At 43.8% G+C, this 23,149-nt stretch overlaps 1 protein-coding gene across 5 annotated transcripts; it reads right to left on the bottom strand.

Moving 5' to 3' along the window:
- Positions 1 to 2,230: 2,230 nt before the first annotated feature.
- Positions 2,231 to 23,148, bottom strand: TMEM169 (transmembrane protein 169). Of its 5 annotated transcripts, none has more exons than XM_001152420.7 (3): positions 23,030 to 23,148; positions 8,771 to 9,167; positions 2,231 to 5,097 (listed from the first exon to the last, which is right to left on the bottom strand). In XM_001152420.7, the coding sequence occupies exons 2-3, from the start codon at positions 9,039 to 9,041 to the stop codon at positions 4,475 to 4,477; spliced, it is 894 nt and encodes a 297-aa protein (XP_001152420.2). In that variant the 5' UTR covers positions 9,042 to 9,167; positions 23,030 to 23,148; the 3' UTR covers positions 2,231 to 4,474. The 5 variants fall into 5 exon arrangements, with proteins under 5 accessions (XP_001152420.2, XP_024210842.2, XP_009442515.2 ...); XM_024355074.3 differs by having other exon boundaries at positions 23,036 to 23,147; XM_009444240.5 differs by lacking the exon at positions 23,030 to 23,148 and adding an exon at positions 22,416 to 22,975.
- Position 23,149: the final 1 nt, after the last annotated feature.

Here is a 23,149-nt window from a genome sequence, read left to right as displayed (position 1 = left end):
TCCTGATGGAATTAGTGCTTCTGTGAAAAGAAGAGACAAAGGGACGCTAGAGAGCTCGCTCGCTCTCTCTCTCTCTCCCCCTCCCTCCCTCCCCATCTCTCCCTCTCTCCCTCTCTCCCCACTCACACAAAGAGATCATGTGAACACAGAGTGAGAAGACAGCCACTTGCAACCCAAGAAGAGATCCCTCCAGCCTCTAGAACTGTGAGAAAACTAATTTCTGTCATTTAAGCTACCTAGTCTATGGTATTATCTGTTATGACAGCCCAAGTCTGTTATGGTAGCCCAAGTGGACTAATACAAGCACTGAGCACCAACAGCCCCAACAGTAACCTGGATGTCACCCAGCACCAACTTGGCAGCCACGCAAGTGAGGCTGTCTAGGGAGAAGATCCTCCTTAGGAAGCTATCTCAGCACTAGAAACATTGAGCAGACTAGTAGTCTCCACCAAGCTCTGCACAAATTGCAAAACTGTGAGCAAAGGAATTGAGTGGCTATTTTGGTGGGGTTTATTTGGTTTTGCTTTTGTTTTGAGACAGGATCTCACTCTGTCACCCAGGCTGGAGTGTAGTAGCGCTATCTTAGCTCACTGCAACCTCCACCTCCCGGGCTCAAGCCATCCTTCCACCTCAGCCTCCCGAGGGGCTGGGACCATAGGTGCACACCAAGCTGTTATTTTAGGCCATTGTGTTTTAGATGTTACAGCAGCAATAGATAACTGAAACAGCAGAGATTTTTTTGAACTATTGCTACAATGTAGACCATGTGTTCCCCTTCAGGTAGTTAATAAAGGCAAATAAAAATTTTATTTTGTAATTATAATTTAAGTTGCTGTAATATGTTTGCATTTGGTATTACCTTGAACGTGAACTATGAGTAATGACTTCGTGACCACTATAAAAATTAAAATATACAGGCTTTGTGTTCTGACAGAGAGCTGTTACAATGGTTATATGGGTAACTGAGAAAATAAGTAGAATATTAACAGAGTACAGATATGAAATAAAAGTTTATGTCCTGGCTGGTCTTGGTGGCTCATGCCTGTAATCCCAGCACTTTGGGAGGCTGAGGCGGGTGGATCACCTGAGGTCAAGAGATCGAGACCATCCTGGCCAACATGGTGAAACCTCATCTCTACTAAAAATACAAAAATTAGCCAGCCATGGTGGTGGCGCGTCTGTAATCCCAGCTGCTGGAGAATCACTTGAACCCAGGAAGCGGAGGTTACAGTGAGCGGAGATTGCACCATTGCACTCCAGCTTGGGCGACAAGAGCGAAACTCCATCTCAAAAAAAAAAGTTTATATCCCAAACAGATGTGAGTAGTAAGATGTCCACTAATATTTTTCAACACTGCACAAATTAAGCTCTGGGTGGCCATTCCAAAATGGCAGAATGAAACTTTCACATCATCTGAAATTGGTTATTTTTAAGATTTAGAATCTTGTTTTATAGAAAATCATGGGTTTTATTCTTCTTGGATGTGAAGTGAAATGAAGGGTGCTACCTAATGTCAATAGACAAGATGACTTGGAAACACATCAGTGTCACCCTATGGGCCAGACATGGTTTATCCAGCTCAGCACATTATGGCTGCTAAGCAACTGGAAAATATAGTCATCTTCCTTGATATTCACCACGATGATTAGGCAACTATGAGCCAAAAGAATTGTTCAAATATGGTATTGAACTCTCCAGTTTCTCCTCTGATGGTCTCTGTGGTGTTTGCTGAGAGCAAAAATGAGATGCTTTGGTTCTGTTTGGTTCTGTTTTTCCTTCCTCTAGTCTAGGCTTTTACATACCTCTATAGAACCCCTTTGAAATGGTTTTAATTTACAAGCCTATTTCTTCCACTAGATGATGAGCCCAACTAGGATGAAGGCCATGTCAACTTTATCTAGGTATCTCTTGGGTATGATCTCATCATCATCCCACACTCTTCCATGGCACCACAGCCACTTTACCTGTGTCCTAATCACAACTTTTTGGCTTTTCCCATTGGTTTCCCCAACCCCAGAAAAATGGGACAAATGTGGTTGCAAGTTTCTAGTGTGGTTTGTGAAAACAGTCCACCTAAATAGAATTCCCCAAAATTAGTGAAGCATGGAAAGAGTCCAGACATAAGGATTCATATTAAAATCATTACATACATATAGGACAGCCATCATGCTCACCCTTTTTCTGCAAACCATAGCATTCAAAGCAATTTTGAAGAGCCTCAAAGACAAAATGAGCAAAAGTTAATCAGACTTTATTTTTATTTTCTTTGTCTTCATTTAATTGTTCATATCTCTGCTAATGCACCATAGAGCACCAAGATTAACACTAAAACTGTTGGGCACTTTTTTTTTCTTGTCAAGCTAATAATAGTTATTTTAAAAAAAAAAAAAAAGAGAGAGTTCCTCTGAAGGTGGAGCTCAGCACCATACATCAGGCAAATGTCCTGGGCTCTCTGTGGGGAGCATGACAAACTCCTCTGGTTTGATTCATCGCAGCAGTTCTCTCAACAGCTTTGTTTTGAGACATGAACAAGAAAAGAGCACCAGCTATTCTTATAAGGACCCAAATCTCCAAATTCTGCTGACCTCTTAGGAGTTGATATTTTGAAATTAGAAGGACACCCTTAGGAGTGATTTTTTTTTTTTAAGTTCAGAGTCTGTTAATCTGTATTAATCTGGTTTACACTCCCTACAGGCCACGAAGACACAAGTTTCTCAGCACAGCAAAGATCATGTCTGTGGTTAAACTCAGAAAGGTCTGAGGGAGTAAAGCTCTGAGTGAGGTTTTGCCAAACAACAGAAGGCTAAATCTGGCTTCTTTGTGCTTAGGGCTACTGATTGCTGTTGGAGGAAACTTTGGCAGATGCAATTCCTCCCTTCCTGGTCTTTAATCTAGGTTAAATATCACCACCTCGTCCCACCTCCACCACCAGGACAAAGAGTTATGCTACTATTATAAATTGTACTCTCCTGTACACTATTCCTTTCCAAAAACAAATCACATGACATTACAGAAGCTTAATTGCAAAGTACGTGAGGTGCTAATATCGATGTATAGCATATTCAAAGTATATGTAGCTAATATCTATATATAAATTCTCTGTGTAAGATTCAGGCCTAAATAAATAAATGAATAAACAAATGAATGAATAAATAAATAAATAAAACCATATTAGCAGTTTGGGGTTCTGAATGTATTTAAATGATCATTGTGAGGCAAAGATTCTGACTTGCCTACCAAAATAACCATTCTCGCCTACAATCCCAGCACTTTGGGAGGCCGAGGCAGGCGGATCACCTGAGGTCAGGAGTTCAAGACCAGCCTGGGCACATGGTGAAACCCCATCTCTACTAAAAAAAAAATACAAAAATTAGCCGGGCATGGTGGCACGCACCTGTAATCCCAGCTACTGGGGAGGCCAAGGCACAAGAATTGCTTGAACCCAGGAGGCGAAGGTTGCAGTGAGCCGAGATAGTGCCACTGCACTCCAGCCTCGGCAACAGAGTGAGACTCCGTCTCTAAAGCGAAACAAAACAAAACAAAACAAAACCCAAATAACCATTCTTCCTTTTTCTTGCCAATTAGCGTGAACCCAATATTTAGCTGAGAATATAGCTACCCAGCCAAACAACTACATTTCCAGCCTCTTTTGCTCATGACATCATGTGACTGAGGTCTTGCCAATGAGATATAAGAAGAATCGAGTGGGACTTCTGGGAAGTCTCCTTGAACAGGAAGGGTGTGTGCTTCTCTGCCCTTTCCTCTATTTTATCAGAAACATGGATGTGATGGCTGAAGATGTAATCAGCACTGGGATGTTGGGGATAAGGGTGAGAAGGGTCACATCCTACTAATGGTAGAGAAATAGAAGAAGCCTGGGACCTGGATTACTTCACAGGGTCCCAGGATGGTCTGCCTCCAGACTTCTTCTGCACAAGAAAGAAATACACTTCTATCTTGTTTAAGCCACTGATATTTTAGGGTTTTAATTCTATGCAGCTAAATCTAAATCTAAATGATACACACAAATCTTTACCTTCTGCTACACTGTGGTAGTCCAGCTTCCTAAATGTCTCACTCCATCCCTGTCTATTATCTTGGTGGATTTGGTTACCCCTGAGGTTCTTTATTCTCCCTGACACATTTAGTCACATACTCCCCTCAGTTCCAGGCACCAGTAACACTTCCAGGCTCCCAAAACGACACACAGCAGAGTTCCATTGTCCTAAATAAATGGTGATTTTAGGGCAGGGAATCAAAAAGAGTTTGTCCATTGGATGAACTGCTTTGGCACAATTGCTTGTCTGCTCCCTGCCCTCCTGGAACCCTCAAGATGGTAAAACTGATCAGTATGGACTCTGATTTCCCAGAAGAACTGCGGAGAGTAGGGGGTAATTTAAAGAAATAATCTGCTGGAATTTTAAGATGATATACAGGCTACTGGGGCCAGAGGAGGGAGTAAGTTGTTGGGAGTTTAGACCGTGGAGGTTTCTACTTCTTGGATGGGGTCCTTGTTGGAGAGAGTGCTTGAGATATTGTCGGATTCAAGCAACTCCACAATGCTGTAGGGAGAACAGTCCTCCAGACCCAGCTTGCTGCAGAGCCAGCCACAGAAGCCTTTCTCCATGTCTCGGGCAGCTTGCCACCATGCTTCCCAGGACCACGAGAGCTGGACCACAGCAGCGTAGAGGCCGAGGGAAGAAGCCATGGCCATGATGAGCACTGGATAGAAGAGAACGAGGCAAGGGCAATACGAGATCTTGTGCCAGAAGGTCCTTTCCTCATTATACACGAGGAAGATGTTGTACCAGGTGATAGTGCCGTAGTAGAAAGAGACAACAAAAGAAAGGATGAAAACCACAGGCAGGCAGATCAGCGTCCAGAGGACCACATGGGGCCCACGGTCAGCTCCCATCTGGCAGGCCATTCTTCCTTCAGGCGTCGTTTCCCTTGATGACTCTTTAGGTTTGGTCAGTTCCTGCAGCTCTTTCTCTGTCAATGTGACATGGATGTCCACCATCTGACCCTTTTTCTTCCCTCGTGTGATGGTCCCAGTTAAGGTGACATAGCGGCTGTCCAGAGGCAGGTTCCACATATCTGCAGGGTACAAAGGAGGTGAGAGTCAAGATCAGAAGAGTGGGCATTGCATCTCCATGTCGCACCCTCCCAGGCTGGGCATGAGGACAAGAGTAGCCTTTTTTACAGCATCTGGCACAGTCCTGAGTCAGTGATTCAATGGCGGACTGAGTGGGTCTCCCTCGGGAGAGCGACCACTGGTGTTATTGCTCCCACATGAACTCTCAGTCCTTGTGCCTGGGCCCTGATAAAATTGTGAGGCAGGTTAAGCTTTTCACGTACTCTCTCCGCTTTTTGGGGCCTCAATCTTGGCACAGTCTCTGTGGCACGGAGGAGTGTGAGGAACTTTGATACAGACATGATGCAAATGATGATCCTATTTCTAGGTAACAAGTGCTGTGAAGATACTGGACTGATGGATGGCCACCACCTTCCCTTCTCATGCCTAGTTCTGTGCTTTCTGAGAGGGGGCCCCTCACATGCCTGATCCAGCCCTCACATCCAGGGGCTGCACGCATACACACATGCATCCCACATATACCATACACATACACCCTCTCACATACTACATACACACCATACACACACATACACATGCCACCTCCCAATCACGTACCACATACACACACTACACTATCCCATACACACACCACACACCATGCACATCACACATACCACATACACACCACATACACACACCACATATACCAAACACCATACATAACACATACACCACACACATGCCACACACAACCTCCCCACACATACCACATACAACACATACACATACCATATACACACCACATACCCATACATATCACACATACACGCAACATACACACATAACACACCACACACACATACACATCACACACACCACACATACACACAGCATACATGCACACAAATGCTGCCCCCCACGCATTCCACATATATACACTACACATACCCACCCACATGCCGTATGCACACACCACATATATGCACATTCTACACACACACCACATACCCATACATACCACACTACACATACCACATATGTACCACGCACACATACATACACCATATACTCCCCCATACCATACCACCCACGCCTATCCACACACACACCACACATTACACACACACACCATACGACACACACAAACAGCCCACACACCCCCACATACACCACACCCACACTGCACACCACACATACACACACACACACACGACGCACCCACACAGAACCAAATAGCTATCTGCTGGCCACCCTAGAAGTCTGGGTGGGGATGGGAAAATACAGCCTTTAGGCAGGCATGGACCTTGGGCCCTGTGGACTCCTTGCCCCACAACTGAGAGATAAGATGAAGCCACCTAAACAGCAGGGCCCTGGATAGTGGCAGGGACTCTGCTTACCCAGAGAAAAGGAATGTGCAGTCTCCCAAGCACTGTCTTTTCACAGTCTTCATCACAGCAAACACCACCACCATCTATCCTCCCTGTCATTCCAGTCAATCACCCAGGAGTCATTATTGATTCCTCTCTTTCCCTCACTCCCTGCCTCTGATCAATCAGCAAGTTCAGATTGCATCCTGAATCCAGCTTCTCTTCTCCAGCTTTCTCCTGCTATCACCCGAACTTCTCCATTAGTGCTACTGAGGCTGCAGGGACACAATAGTCTCCCATCAGCATCCAGTCTTAACCCTTATAATTCATTCTTTATAGAGAAGCCAGAGTGATCTTTTACAAATATAAACAAGATGATGTCTCTTTGCTTAAAAGTCCTCCATTGACTTCCTCTTGCACTTGAAACAAATATCAAACTCTTTACCGAGACCTGCAAGGGCCACCATGATCCAGCCCCTGCCTACCTTCCTGTCCTCCTCTCACCATCCTCCCTCTTATCTCCTACACTCCCTACACTGAAATAACTCCTTTCCATAAATGGGCCAAAGCTGCTCTCGCCTCAGAGGCTTTGCCCTTGCTGTTCCACCTCCTCCAAAAACTCTGCCCTAGAACTTTTCATGGTGGCTCCCTCATGTCATTTGGATCAATTCAAATGTCACCTCCTCAGAGAAGCCTTTCACAACCATGCAGTCTCTCCCCCACCACCTTCCACCCTCCACCAGTACTCATCTTCCCATAAGCGTGGTTTTATCATCTTTAGAACTCATACTACTACCTGAAAGTATCTTTTATTTGTTGACTTGTTCACTATCTGTCTTTCCCTGAAGGTCAACTGCAGGAGAGCAGAGAAATTGCTTATCTTGTTCACTGTGAGCATATGTCTTAGAGATCTATCCATCTACACAAATAGATCTGCCTCATCTCTCTACGGCTGCACAATAATAATAATAATTATTATTTTTTCGAGATGTTGTCTTGCTCTGTCACCCAGGCTGGAGTGCAGTGGCAGGATTTCGACTTGCTGCAACCTCTGCATTCTACAAACACAGATTCTCCACCTCCCAGGTTAAAGCAATTCTTGTGCCTCGGCCTTTGAAGTAGCTGGGACCTCAGGCATGCCCCAGCACACCCTGCTAATTTTTGTATTTTTAGTAGAGACGGGGTTTCACCATGTTGGCCAGTCTCGAACTCCTGTTGTTGGTCTCAAAGTCCTGACCCCACGTGATCTGCCTGCCTTGGCCTCACAAAGTGCTGGGATTATAGGTGTGAGCCACCGTGCCCAGCCTCCACAATAATTCTTAATACAAACACATCATGGTTGCATTAGCTTCAACAAATGTTCTTATATATGCCTCCTTATACAAGGATAACATGGGCATAAGTTTCATGGAGTAGATATTGAGAATTTCTGGGTCATGAGGTATGCATGTTTTGAACTGTGAATTTTACTAAATATTTAATAAACGTTGACAAGTTTCCTCCACAAAGTGGTTGAAGCGGCTTCCACTTTCACTAAGGTGCATGAAGTATATCCATTTGCTCATACTGATGTAATCACATTTTACCCAATTTTTGGCAAGCCTACATGTGAAGGAATACTATATCTCATTGTTGTCATAATTTGCCATATGATTTTCTTCTGGCAAATTTTCTCATAATTTTCTTTATTCATATGAAAGTCAACAATTATTGTTTATTTTACATACATTAAGTAGTTAGCATAGTCTGCTTGTGTTACCAATTTTTGTGTATAAATCAGCCTCTTCCATTTCATTAGGAATTCTGAAAGGGTGGAGATTTCTGTATCATCTAGAAAAAAATGTAATAGGTGCTCAGTAAATACTGACCATTTGTTGAATGAAGACTGTAATATTGCACCAGGCTCAGTGGCTCATGCCTATAATCCCAGCACTTTGGGAGGCTGAGGCAGGTGGATCACTTGAGGCCAGGAGTTCGAGACCAACCTGGACAACATGGTGAAACCCAGTCTCTACTAAAAATACAAAAACTAGCCCAGCATGGTGGCACATGCCTGTAGTCCCAGCTACTCAGGAGGCTGAGGCAGGAGAGTCACTTGAACCCAGAAGGTGGAAGTTGCAGTGAGGCGACATCATGCCACTGCACTCCAGCCTGGGTGACAGAACAAGACTCTGTCTCAAAATAAATAAATAAAAGGTGGTAATATTGCAAGAAGAAATGTATCACCAAGAAGAAATAGGACAGTGAGCATATGCCTGTCTGTTCTGGAAGATGCCCTTTTGGTTTCCTTCCCATGGCTTTAAACAAGTGGGCTAGAGAGACTTACCATCATCCACAGGATAGTCTAGGAAATCATCTCCCTCCTCCTCTTTAGGCTGATCTCCACCTTCTGATTCTCCGGGCTCCTCATCTGTTTTCTCATTGTCTGAGCGGTAGATGATGATGGATTCTGGGCGTGACTCTTTCCTCTTCTTTTTCCTGTGCCCCATTGTGGATTCCCCATCCAGCGCCAGGGCAGCAGCCACAGCCTTCCTGAGAGAGCCCTGGTGGGGGCTTGGAAGCTGGACCTGGCCTTCTACTGCTGTTGGCTCTTCCATCCCAGACCTGACGTCTACCTATGTCTTATAAAGAGTTGGACTTGTTTGAGTAAACTCACAGTTCACACATCACAGAACTTCTTCCTAGATGGGGCTATGCAAAGATGTCCCAAGGATGCATTCCACCTGAAAGATAGGAAAGCAAAGCCATCAACAGGAAGCAAATGGGGTGAGATGGACAGGAATGTGGGAAAGGATCCTCAACTTAGCAGAAGCCTCCCTCTCCCTTTACTTCTTGCAATACTTTATTTTGGGAGTGCAATCTAAATCTCTTATAATAGACAGTGAATAAACTTTTGCTACAGTAATATTTTTGTCATTTATACAAACATTTAATATTTGGCAAAACCCATGTGAAGGAATACTATATCTCATTGTTGTCATAATTTGCATTTTCCTTATTCATATGAAAGTCAACAATTATTGTTTCTTTATTTTATATACATAAGTAGTTAGCATAGTCTGCTTGTGTTACCGATTTTTGTGTATAAATCAGCCTCTAGTTGGAGCATGCAGAGTATAAGGAAGTTGGGTGAGGAAGCCTTACCAGTAGGTGAGAGTTAAGAACCACAGGTAGGCTGGGCACAGTGGCTCACGCATGTAATCCCAGCACTTTGAGAGGCCGAGGCGGGTGGATCACCTGAGGTCAGGAGTTTGAGACCAGACTGGCCAACATGGCAAAACCCCATCTCTACTAAAAATACAAAAATTAGCTGGTTGTAGTGGTGGGTGCCTGTAATCCCAGCTACTTAGGAGGCTGAGGCAGGAAAATTGCTTGAGCCTGGTGAGCCGAGATTGTACCACTGCACTCCAGCCTGGGTGATGGAGCGAGACTCTGTCAAAAAAAAAAAAAAAAAGAAAGAAAAAAGAACCATAGGTGGCTGGGACCAGTATTCCAGACTTCTGGCTATTGAATCATACATTAAAACTATACTCAAATGGATAAATACAACATTAAGCAAGCCACTCAAATGGTACAACCTCACCAACCGTGTCTACCTGGCTATTCTGTAAAGGAAATCTGTCTCCTGGCTTCTTGTCAGCCCACAATCTCAAAAAGTTACTGGGATTTGTCCTATCACGTGCTGCAAGAGCGGTGGAGAGGCTTCACTTTCACCCTTAAAATAACAGTGTCTCTCCACTTTCTGTTCTGGACAGTGCAGGTCTGTATATCTGTCCTTCATTTTTTTTTCCTGGTAACTTATTTGTTAAAGAAAGCGGGTCATTTATCTTGCAGATTCTCATAGCCTGGGTTTTGCTGATTACATCCCCACAGTGTATTCCTCTGAACTCTGTGTTATAAGTTGATAGCTAAATAGAAAGTCTTGATCAATTTCACATTGAAATTTTTTTGGTTGATGGTTTGTTTTGTTTGGCAAGACAATTTTAGAGGTGGTGTTTGTACTTCCATTAGAAGTCCCCTAATGTCTGATTGACTCTTTTTGTGAAGTTAACAGCCCGTTAATGGCCATTGACTATACCCATTAAATCATTGGGGGTTACAAAATGATATTCCATTTCTCTGACTTCTTCATTTATTAGCTAGAATACTCTCGTGCACTTTTAACATACCCAGTTTTAATCCTAGTGAAAGAGGCAAATGGTCCTGCTGTTATGCAATATTATTGGCATTTATACTGTGAAAAATAACTTATGAACTATAGTGGTACCCGCTATGGATATAAAAAGTTTCCAAGCTATTTACCAAAAAATTCCCCACTTTTCAAATAACTGTGCATATTATTCAGAATCGCAAGCTTCTACTCACAACCCTGCCGCCCCACACTCCTCGAGGCTGTACACTCTTCAGCAACTCCAGGTTACTGGCTGTTACTTTTGTTCCCAACTCCCAAATCCCTCACTGTATTTCAGTGCTCTCTGAGCCTTATTTTATTGCCACATGTACACCATTTGCCATCCCTTTATTTCCAATAATAAAGCTTCTTCTCTCATGTGTATTCAAATGTTCCCAATGTCTAGTGTTCTGGCCCAGTGGATGGGAGTGGGGCAGTGGAGAGAAGAAAGAAGCAAAAATTCCACTAGGCTCTAGAATTCCACTAGGCTCCATTCATTTTGAAGCAAATTTATATATCTTTGGTAATTACCATGTGACAGGAAGTACTGTATAGCATATCTCTTAAAATGCCAGAATACATATTTTTTTTCTCATTTCAATGTTTCTAAAATTTAGGTAAATTTTAAGCTCAATGGAATGGCTTTTTCTCCCCCTCCAGGCAGGGGAGCTCTCCTCTGCTGCCCTCTCACCCAGTATTTCCTCTAGCCTCTGTTGATTTTCTTTGTCTTTCCATTGGATTGGCAGGTGTTGGATCTAAATTAACTTTATAACTGGGCACTTAACCCAATGCCTGGAATAAATCAGGCACCCAGCGACACAATTGAGAATCTTAGTGGTAGGATCCACAGGATGAAATGGGCAGGTTTCACTACGTCCTCACTGCCTGACTTTGTCTGGGGGGTGTACTAGGGGCAGAATGAGAGCCATTATCTTTAAATTCTTATCCATGGAGCTTTCTGGACCAGGAGATTCATTTGGCTGAGGTGTCTAAAAGTACAAGGATGTACACAGGAAGAAGCAGGGGAGAGAGCCCTCCCAAGGTAAATAGTTCCAGAGCACAATTAATCCAACCATTAGAATGCTGAGCAGGCCTTGGGCATTGATGAGCTTGACCAGGGCTCTTCTACCAAAGTGGCCTCTACACAGAGGAGAGCGGACCTCTACCCAGAGGAAACTGAATGTGGAGGCTGAATGCAATCCACCCCCAGGTGAAGATTTTATATGTACACACACACACACACACACACACACACACACTTCTTTTTATTATTACGTTAAGTTCCAGGATATACATATATATGTATATCTATATATGTACTTATACATATGTATATTTATATACAAATGTGTATATACATGCATTTGTAATTCTACTCTCTAAGTGTCTATGTTTAATAAAAAAATGTTTTCCCTGGTCCAAGTCCTCTTATACACTGACACTCAGAAAGCTGCATCATGGTAATTCTATGGTAGGAATGACCTCTGAACAAACCACTTTGTACTTACTTGAAGGTGCAATGATCACAGCTTGGGAGGCCACCCTAATCCACCGTGTTTTCCTACTTAGATCATCTGTTTCTCTCTGTTGTTTTCTGAGGCAGCTTGTGAAGGGCCTTCTTTGGCCCTTCTATACAGCATGAATTTTCAAACTAGGGGTTGAGACCCCGAGGAGATTAAAGGACCAGAGCTTCAGAGCTGGGAGAAGGTTTATGTTCTATACTCCTTACTCCTTCTTTAAAGATGTACCAAGATGTTCAGAAGGGAGACAGAAATGTTAAAGAGTACACGTGAGAAGGCAAGTTGCAAATCTCATACTTCTTGTTCCCTTTTCCTCTCTCTTTGTTGAGGGGGTGGTGCTCTAGGAAGATGTGGCAGGGCAAAGTGAACACATGCATGGAGATGATGACCCTTATTAATGGGCCTTATTAAAAAGTGGCCAAGTGCGGTGGCTCATGCCTGTAATCCCAGCACTTTGGGAGATCAAGGCGGGCGAATCACTCAAAAAAAGAATTAATTTAATTAAAAAAAAAACATAAAAAGGTATAGTGTTCGACACTCTTGATTTGGTTGGGCACAATGGGAGAGGCCAATGTTAGATAACAGGAAGAGCTTCCTGAGCCCAGGGACAGACTAGTACAGAAAATAGTAGCTAAGAGAAGCTTTGGAGTCTCTTGGGGATATAAAAGATAAACATGATCATCTTGTTGGCTGATGGAGGAGAGGGACAATCCTATCAGAGGCAAAAAGAGAGATGACTTTTGAACATCCCATTAAAACCTTAGACAAGAAATATGAAATGTAAAGGGTGAGCTCCTGGCTATTCACCTTAGGGGGGCTATTTTTGCTTCAGGCACAGCTCATTTTAGAAAGGTGCCCAACCAATGTCTACTCACAGTAGTCACAGGACAGAGACGCTGTCCTTGATTTACCTTGAAACATGATTTCCTCATCTCCCTACAATTAGAACACTATCCTTTGAGACTACAAAGCATTCCCACAAACTTAGGAAAAGATGGGTTGTTCTGTAGTCATGGTAAGTAGACAATAGAACCAGTTTTAAACCTGTTCAATTGATCAACAACAATCTCCCTCAGTGTCTTAGTGCATTTGGGCTGCCATAAGAAAATACCATAGACTAGGTAGCTTATAAACAACAAGAATTTTTTTTGTACAGTTCTGGGAGCAAAAAATCCAAGATCAAGTTTAGGGGTTTGGTAGGACTTACTTTCTGGTTCATAGATGGTGCCTTCTCACTGTGTTTTCACGTGGCTGAAGGAGCTGACTAGCTCTCTGGGTCTCTTCTTTTTTTTTTTTTTTGAGATGGAGTCTCACTCTGTCGCATAGGCTGGAGTGCAGTGGCGCAATCTTGGCTCACTGCAACCTCTGCCTCCCGAGTTCAAGCAATTCTCCTGCCTCAGCCTCCCAATTAGCTGGGACTACAGGCACACGCCACCACGCCCAGCTAATTTTTGTATTTTTAGTAGAGATGGGGTTTCACCATACTGGCCAGGCTGGTCTCAAACTCATGATCTGCCCGCCTTGGCCTTCCAAAGTGCTGGGATTACAGGTGTGAGCCACTGAGCCCAGCCTCTGGGTCTCTTTTATGGGGGCACTAATCCCATTCCTGAGGACTCCACCCTCATGACATAAAGCCTCACCTAATGCCATCACTCTGGGGGCTGAAATTTCAACATATGGATTTGGGGGGAAAACAAACCATACCATAACACTCAGCAAACATGTTTTTGGAAATTAACCCATCCAGTCAGTCCTTTGTTTCTGAAAGTCAAACAGGTGAGTTGCTCTGTCCCTGTTTGGCTGACTTTCACACTAGTGTGAGTTGACTTTTGGCCAATCAGGGTCTGGCACTCTGATGATGGCTTTCAAAAATGTATTCACTTAGGCAGTTGTTGATTGAACATGTTTAAAACTAGTTCTGGTGGCTACTTGTTATCACGGCTACTGTAAAAACAGTGTTTTCCTAAATTTGGGGATCCTTTTTACTGTTAGTTTCCTGCAAGTCTGGAATATATCAGATGTCACAGTACAAGAATATGAATTATCTGTTGCGATGTAACAAATTACCCAAGAAGTAAAGGTTTAAAACCATAAAAAAGTTATTATCTCACACAATTATGTGCGTCAATAAACTGGGAGTGCCTTAGCTGGGTGGTGAGTAGTCTTCTCTACCTGCTTCCTGCCTATAGAATTTGGAGGTCCAAAAGCGTTTTTTTGTTTTTATGGTTTCTGAACCTTTTAGTGTTCTGTGAATAGAATTTTCTCAAAATTTCTGTGGGATTCCTATAAATAGTTTCTCTGAGTCAGAAGTGTGAGAGTGGCTTAGCTGGTTTTGTTTCAAGATCTCTAAAGATGTCAGGGCTGCAGTCATCTGAAGGCTTGAATGAGGCTAGATCTGCTTCCAAGATGGTTCACTCATGTAATGTTGACTCAGTTTCTCTCCACATGGGCCTCTCCATGGGCCATCTGAGTGTCCTTACAACAGTGGCTGGCCTTCCCCAGCATGAGTGGTCTGAAAACAGGTATTTTCTTTGACCACCCCAACTTGACTCTTGATCCCTATCTCTTCCTCATCTTTGATTTCCTCCTTCTCCAATAGCTCCAACTTCCTTCTACTGGCTCTTTCCCCTTTGCCTTCAAACTCAGAGTTCCTTATCTAGAAAAAAATAACTTTACCTTGCCACTTCACTCTCTCTGATAATCTCATTTTTCTCCAACCAAGCTTTTCTATCAAATAGTTTATAGCCACTCATATCCAGTTCATCCTGCAATCTTCTGCCCTTTCTCCCCACTCCCAACCTCTGTACACACACAGACACACACACACATGCACGCACGCACACGCGCAAGTCACTTGCAAAGATGAGAAATAGGCCAGGAAATTAGCATTTATCGAGCCTTATGTGTCAGGCTGTAAGGTAAACTCTTTATAGATGTTCTCTTACTTGCATCTCTCAACAAGCTTGACAGGTAGGTCTTATTTTCCACACTTGACCTATTAGGTTCAACGCGTTAAATATAGCTGTGAGAGAACTTGGCTTTAATTCTATACTTGCATAACTCTAAAGTCCAGGATTTCCCCACCAAGATTTAGAAGAAGTCAAGGCCAGGTGTGGTGGCTCATGCCCATAATCCCAGCATTTTGGGAGGGCAAGATGGGCGGATCACTTGAGGTCAGGAATTCAAGACCAGCCTGGCCAACATGGTGAAACCCTGTCTCTACTAAAAATACAAGTAGCTTGGTGTGGTTGTGCACGCCTGTAATCCCAGCTACTCAGGAGGCTGAGGCAGGAGAATCGCTTGAACCTGGGAGGTGGAGGTTGCAGTGAGCTGAGATCGTGCCACTGCATCCAGTCTGGGCGAGAGAGTGAGACTCTGTCTCAAAAATAAAATAAGTAAAATAAAATAAAATGAAAATAAAAAATAGAAGTAGTCAAGTGGTAGTAGCTGCAGTGAACAGCTGATGGTTTTTGGTTTTTTGGTTTTGTTGTTTGCTGTCCAAAACCCTATTTCTCCTTCATTTGATGACAGATCCACTCATTTTGGTGAGAAACAGTCTTGAAAGTCCCTGATGTGATCACAGTGACCACTTCACCATTCTTATTCTCCTTGTCACACCAAAGCTGTTGATTCCACTAATTTCCAAATCTTTCTTGAACCTTCCCTCACCTCCTTTAACTTTCTACTCTCATTCTCTTTTACCTCTCAAACCTCCCTTCTGTTTCTTTTGCTCCCTTATCTGCTTTCTCCAACCCATAATTGCCAGTGTTTTCTAGGCCCGATTCTTAATTCATTGTCCTCTATTCTCAACAGCACACTCTGTTCCTCTTGTTAAAATATACAGCCTTCCTGCACACAGCTGTAGGACCACTTCTACGCCAAGAACGCCCAAATGTAGATCTCAAGATTGTATCTCCAATAGCCTGGCGAATATTTTCTAACTGAATTATTTAGCAAAGCATGTTCAAACCAAACTCATCTTTATTTACAGCAGAGAACCTCTCAGTGTTACCGAGAAAAAAGGAGAAGGGGGAAAGGAAAGGAGAAAGGGATAAAGAAGGAAACACCACAACATTTATGGAATTTACCGATTGTGTGATTTGGTAGGTTCTGTGTTGATTATACAGTATATGCATTATCTCACTGAATTACACATTCAAAAAATATTTACGTATTCATTTATTTTTAGAGATGGGGTCTTTCTATGTTGCCCAGGCTTGACTTGAACTCCTAAGCTCAAGCAATCCTCTCACCTCAGCCTCCTGAGTAGCTGGGACTACAGTCATGTGCAACTGTGCCCAGCTTCAGTAAATATTTATTAAGCAACACTATGTGCTATATATTGCACAGTTGTTCTAGGTACAACAATTTTTGTCTGTTTGTTTGTTTGTTTGTTTTGAGACGGAGTCTCGCTCTGTCGCCCAAGCTGGAGTGTAGTGGCGTGATCTCAGCCCACTGCAAGCTCCGCCTCCCGGGTTCACGCCATTCTCCTGCCTCAGCCTCTTGAGTAGCTGGGACTACAGGCGCCCACCACCACGCCCGGCTAATTTTTTGTATTCCTTTTTTAGTAGAGACGGGGTTTCACCGTGTTAGCCAGGATGGTCTCGATCTCCTGACCTTGTGATCTGCCCGCCTCGGTCTCCCAAAGTGCTGGGATTACAGGCGTGAGCCACTGCACCCGGCCTGTTTGTTTTTTTTTTTTTGAGAGAGTCTCGCTTGGTCACCCAGGCTGGAGTGCAGTTGTGCAATGTCAGCTCACTGCAACCTCAGCCTCCAGGTTCAAGCGATTTTCGTGCCTCTGCCTCCTGAGTAGCTGGGACCACAGGCGTACACCACCATGCGCAATTAATTTTTGTACTTTTAGTACAGACAGGGTTTCACCATGTTGGCCAGGCTAGTCTCCAACTCCTGACCTCAAGTGATCCATCTGCCTCGGCCTCTCAAAGTGCTGGGATTACAGGTGTGAGCCACCATACCAGCCTAGGTACAACAATTTTATGAAGCAAGTATTATTTTGCAGAAGAGGACACTTGGACTGAATAATAGTAACAACAGAAACTTATTGGATGTTTATTGTGTGCCAAGTGCTGCTCTAAGTACTTTACAATAATCGTATTGTTCAATATTCACAGCAAACCAGTGAAGTAGGTACCTTTATTATTCCCATTTAGAGGAGAAATTTGCTCAAGCTTACATAGCTAGTATAGTGGTGGGGCTGGAACTGACACCCAGGTTTGCTAATTTCAAAGCCCATGTTATTTTCATTGTGCCATACTACCCGCCAACATTTATGCAAAGATCTATAAACTTCTAGAATGTTCTTTGATGGACCCATTTCCTATATTAAGGACATATTTCCATATACCTAATAATAATTAGTCTCTAAGTCCTGCTAGTCATTCCTATGAAATCTTTTTGTTAATTTGTTCATTTGAATTTCTACTACCACCATATGCCAGAATACAGCCTTCATACTACTTCCTCTAAACTGGAAGACATTCTAAAATGGAAGACATTCCTCTACCATTTTTTACCATATTAATGGTGATTAATAAACAAAACAAAACAATATTTTTATTTTGTCTTGCCATTACTGACTAAAATATATCTGAAGGCCTGTCTGGTGTTTGAGGCTCTCCGTATTTGCACCCCACCCTAGGATTCAGTAGCAATTTTCCCCCTTCCCTTTCCCGCAACGTGACTACTCAACACATGTGCTTATGTTGGTTTCTTCATCTTTGTCACGCTTCTCCACATCTTTCAAGCCTGGCTCAAGACAGACTCATTCGCTCACGTCCCCTTCTGTGACTACCCCAGCCCCCACGTCCTCTCCTCCCACCCTAACCCTGTGTTGCAGGTGTATGGTGAGAATTCAATGAATGGCCCAGTATAAAATGCCTAATATGTGACTGACACTTCATAAATATTAGTTTCTATTCCCTTTCTTTTGCCTCCTTCTATTTGTAATTTAATAGCATTTGCCATCTGAACCATACACTTAATACTTAATTATGCAGCATTTCATGTCATTGTATAGATTATAGATGGCATCATGAGTTTTCATTCATCTTTCTAGGTAGATAACAAACTTCTAGAGATTAGGAACTGTCTTACTCTTCTTCTTAACCACCAATGGGAAAACCCCAGGGCTGGACATGTAGTAAAAAGTCAGTATGTACTTGTTGACTTCATAGGACACAGAAGAGAAAATGTCTTACCAGAAATATGACATAAACAACTGTTAAGAAAGAAAGGCTTGATTCTCTTCCCCATTTTTGTATACTTTATTATGCTGTAAGTATTTGATCTGAGAAGCAGGTTCTAAACATTTCTCCTTCCTTTTAGATTTCACAAGAGAGAGGTTAAAAGAAAATTTTACCCAATTTCCAAGGCTTTAATCAATAGACTTGAGAGAAGAGAGAGGACTTTGTTCTTTTCTCTGGCAGTTAAGCTGTGCCCATCTTCCACTTCCACTTCCAGTCTAAAGATAATAAACAGGCTGGTCACGGTGGCTCATGCCTGTAATTCCAGCACTTAGGGAGGCCGAGGCAGGTGGATCACTTGAGATCAGGAGTTTGAGACCAGCTTGGCCAACATGGTGAAACCCCCTCTACTAAAAATACAAAAATTAGCCAGGCATGGTGGCACACACCTGTAATCCCAGCTACTCCGGAGGCTGAGGTAGGAGAATCGCTTGAACCCGGGAGGCAGAGGTTGCAGTGAGCCAAGATCACACCACCGCACTCCAGCCGGGGCAACAGAGTGAGACTCCGCCTCAGAAAAAAAAAAAGATTCTTACAAATGTGATATTACAGAGTGTTAGCTTCAATCAACCATTAGCTCTGTACTCTTGGTCATTGTAGGAGGGAAAACAGGTTTTTAAGAACATGCTCATACTCTGGAACTCATGCTTAGAATAACTGCTTTTAAGCCACTCTTGAAAAAAATTATCCAGATAATTCTTTTTTTGTTTTTGTTTTTTTTTTTGAGATGGAGTTTCACTCTTGTTGCCTTGGCTGGAGCGCAATGGCGTGATCTCAGCTCACCACAACCTCTGCCTCCTGGGTTTAAGCGATTCTCCTGCCTCAGCCTTCTGAGAAGCTGGGATTACAGGCATGCACAACCATGCCCAGTTAATTTTGTATTTTTAGTAGAGACGGGGCTTCTCCATGTTGGTCAGGCTGGTCTCGAACTCCCAACCCCAAGGCCCGCCTTGGCCTCCCAAAGTGCTGGGATTACAGGCGTGAGCCACTGCTCCCAGCCCAGATAATTCTTAAAGTCATCCACCCAACTTTCCCATCTCCACTGCTTCCCCTCTGGTCTAGGAGGCCACTGTCTCTTAACTGTGGTTCTAAAAAAAATGCTCATATCTTCCAGCTTCCACTCTTGCTGCCTTCCAATCAATTCCTCACTCAGCAGTAAGCAACATCTTTTACTTAATTTTTTAAATTTTTTGAGACAGAGTCTCACTCTGTCACCCAGGCTGGACTGCAGTGGCACAATCTCAGCTTCCTGCAACCCCCACCTCCCCCACCCGATTCTCCTACCGAGTAGATGAGATTACAGGCGTGTGCCACCACACCCGGCTAATTTTTGTATTTTTAGTAGAGATGGGGTTTCACCTCCCAAAGTGCTGGGATTCCAGGCATGAGCCACCCAGCCAGAAACATCTTTTTAAAACATAAAGAAAATCAGATGGTCAGGCGTGGCAGCGCGCACCTGTCATCTCAGCTTCTTGGAAGGCTGAGGCAGGAGAATTGTTTGAACCTGGGAGGCAGAGGCTGCAGTGAGCCAAGATCGCTGCCACTGCACTCCAGCCTGGGATACAGAACCAGACTCCATGTCAAATAAATAAATAAAAAGAAAAAAGAAAATCAGGCTGTTTTCTGCTTAAAATCCTCCTGTAACTTCCTACTGTTATACACGTGGAAGTCCATGTGGCCTAAGGACCTCCCCATCCTGCCACCCCATCTGTACCACCATAGTAGGGGTACTATGCTCCAATCACACTGGCTGTGTATTTCTTCCTCAAGAGCACCAAATGCTTCCAAATGCTTGAGGTCTTCTTAACTGCTGTCTATCTTGCTGCTCTGCTGCTCCACCCTGCCTCTTCCTGTGCCCGTTTTTGTTTTTTTGAGTCCTTGTTCAAATGTTTCCTCCTCTGAGCCCTTCTTGACACCCGAACTAAAAACTTGACTCCCTGCTCTGCCTCTCATTATTCTTTATCACAACAGCTTGTTTCCTGTGTAAGGCTTACCAACATTTGTCATTATTTATTTTTCTTTTACTTATTTATTGCGTAGCTCTTCTACTAGACTCTAAGCCCTATGAAGTGGTACCATAGAAGTAGGCCAACAAATAGATGCTCGATAAATCTTTTTAAGTGACTGGGTGAAGTGGTAGCAACTCAGGAGTAGCTTATTTTTTGTGAAAGCCTGAGACTAAGGAGAAGTTTAATAAAAAGACATCAATAAGCTCCTTTATATGCCTTGTTATGGCACAATTGCTAGGTAGTTTTGCTTCAAGGTAGGGGCAGGACCAGATGCTTCACTGACATTCTCTCAGCACTGAGATTCTGGGAGTCTAAATGTCGAGAATCCCACAAGCCCCTGTCAGTCTGAGCTAGCAGCTGCTTTGCAGAGGGGAGAAAATAAAGTTACCAGGCAGATGGGGTGGGGGAGGGGTGGGAAGCTGAAGGCAGTCATTGCTAATGGGGTATGACAGAGCTGTGGGGAGAGGTTCGGGGGTGTGGGAGGACCTTGGCCACAGGAATGCCTTTTTCCCCAGGACAAAGAGGGCAGTGACGCAGAGCACAGGGAAGAGCAGCATTTGATTCAACCAAAGGAGTGGTCAGTGCAGCATGGCGTGGTTGCCTTCGGAAGAGATGCCTCAACCAGAGGCAGAACTAAAATTTCAAAACAAAGAGCTTCCAAGCAGCAGATCTATTGCTCTGCTTCCAGGCCTTTTGGCCTGGAACTTAGCGGATTAGTGGACTTTCAAACCCTGACAGAGGTCAGAGGCAGAGGCAAAGAGATCATGCCTCCTAATTTTAAACAAAAGATCGCTTGAAGAGACCCCAAAGCTCTCTTAATTGCAGGTTCTGCCTGGATCATGAAAAATCGCCTTCTGACTGTTCATCCTGCAACTTCCTTGCAGCTGAGGAATGGCACCTTGTCATCCTCAGTGGGCATAACCGGTTTGCAGGCCCTAGTCCCTGTTTCACTGGAAGACATCAGAATCCCACTCTCAGTCCGCTCAGCAGCCACACGGAAGCTGCAGCACAGCCAGCTTCCCACTGACCCACCCTGGCACACCTCTAAGAATCTATAGGTCCAGACCAGGGCATAAATCATGTTAAGTTATATCTTCAATAAAGTTATTATTTAAAAGAATTTAAAGTGTCCCCACCCACAAGAAAGAAAGTCTGGACTTCTCTTGAATAAGATACCCCTCAGAACTGAATCAATATTTCTTTTCCTTAAAAAAAAAACACCTTGTCATTGGGATCAAACCAAGAGGAGTTATATGTTTCTGCAACAACACTTTGAGCTTTCCTGTTTGAATTTACTTTGTTTTAAAGGAGGTGATGGCGTTGTAATTTTAAAAATTTGGTCCTAACTACAGAATTGACTTAAGTAGTAGAGTTAAGTGATTCCTGGATAAACTATGTAGCAAATGGTAACCAGGAGATTTATTCCTTTCTTTAACGAGTGTAGATTTGAATCTGTCAGCAACAAAGATAGAGGGAGAAGTGATTCTAAAAAGAGATCAGAGAAGGACAAGAGGATGGAGCAACAGGGAAGTGTAGCTGTCCAACAAGAACTGCAGCCTCGCTGGTGGGTGGGACCTGGTGGAGGAAGTGATGGTCTGATTCCTCTGTCAACCAGACCCATTTCCAATTGGCTTTGTGAATCCTAGGTGGTAGGTCCAACAAAAAGATGATGGCATTTATTTGCCTTTATATTATTTTAATACCTGTCCGGGGAAAATACAACACTCTGACAACAGCCTTAGAAATAGCATCCCATCTGGATTGTTAAGACCACGGCAACTGGCACATTCGACCAAGTTCTTAGGGTGAAGTCTCAGTAGGCCAGTCCAGGTGTAATCTCACTCTGGTGGGTTCAGAGCGGGAAGCAAGATGAAAAATAAGGAGCAGATCTGAATAATAAATCACTGTTACTGGGCACCATAACACAGACGAGAAATTTTCCCCATCCTCAGCGGGCTCACCCTCCTGCACAAGGAATGAACTACAGGACATGATCTCAAACACCTACAGATGCATCTTGCAGGAAGCGTGCACCCTTCAGTGAAAGATCCTCTTCTGGACTCGCTATGCAGCTCAGCTGAAATGGATCAGGTCTCAAACCTGGTAAAGATGATCTTTCCCCTTGATTCTTGGGTGGGGAGTGGGAGGTGAGACGGAGGTGGGCCTGAGTTTATTTTTTTAAATCGTTTATTCTCTTGGTTCTGTGGAAAACTGCAACCGCATCTCCTCTTCCCCTTCACTCTCTTTCCCGGGCTCCCTCCCGAAGGATGAAAGGATCTGAAAGCCGCATTTCTCCCCCTCAGCTAAGCCTGCCCTTTCTCCCCTTCCCAGCCAGCGGCACACAGCACCTGGAGCCACAGCATCGCCGACGTCCGGCCCCGGCAGGCGGGCGCAGCGAGGGCGCCGAGCAGCAGCCTTTCTTTTTCCAGCTGCACTGGAGATTTAATTTTAATTAATCGTGAGAGCTTCAGCCCTGAGGATTGAATTTTTGAAATAGAGCACACCCTGCTTGTTTCTTTCTTCTTCTTCTTTTTTTTTTTTTTTTTTTTTTTTTTTTTTTGCATTTCCCTTCCACCCTCCCCAATGGCATCGAAATTTAAAGAAACGAACGAGCAGTCTCACCCACACCTGCCCAGGGACCGACGCTGGCGGAGGTTGCGGATAGCCGGCGGGGAGCGGTTCTGCTCCGGGAGGATGCGGCTTTGCCGCGGCCGGCGGGCGGGGCCGGGCCGGGGAGGGTGC

The sequence above is a fragment of the Pan troglodytes genome, chromosome 13, assembly GCF_028858775.2.
Source record: "Pan troglodytes isolate AG18354 chromosome 13, NHGRI_mPanTro3-v2.0_pri, whole genome shotgun sequence".
NCBI lineage: Eukaryota > Metazoa > Chordata > Mammalia > Primates > Hominidae > Pan > Pan troglodytes.
This window is presented reverse-complemented; position numbering and strand designations above follow the sequence as displayed.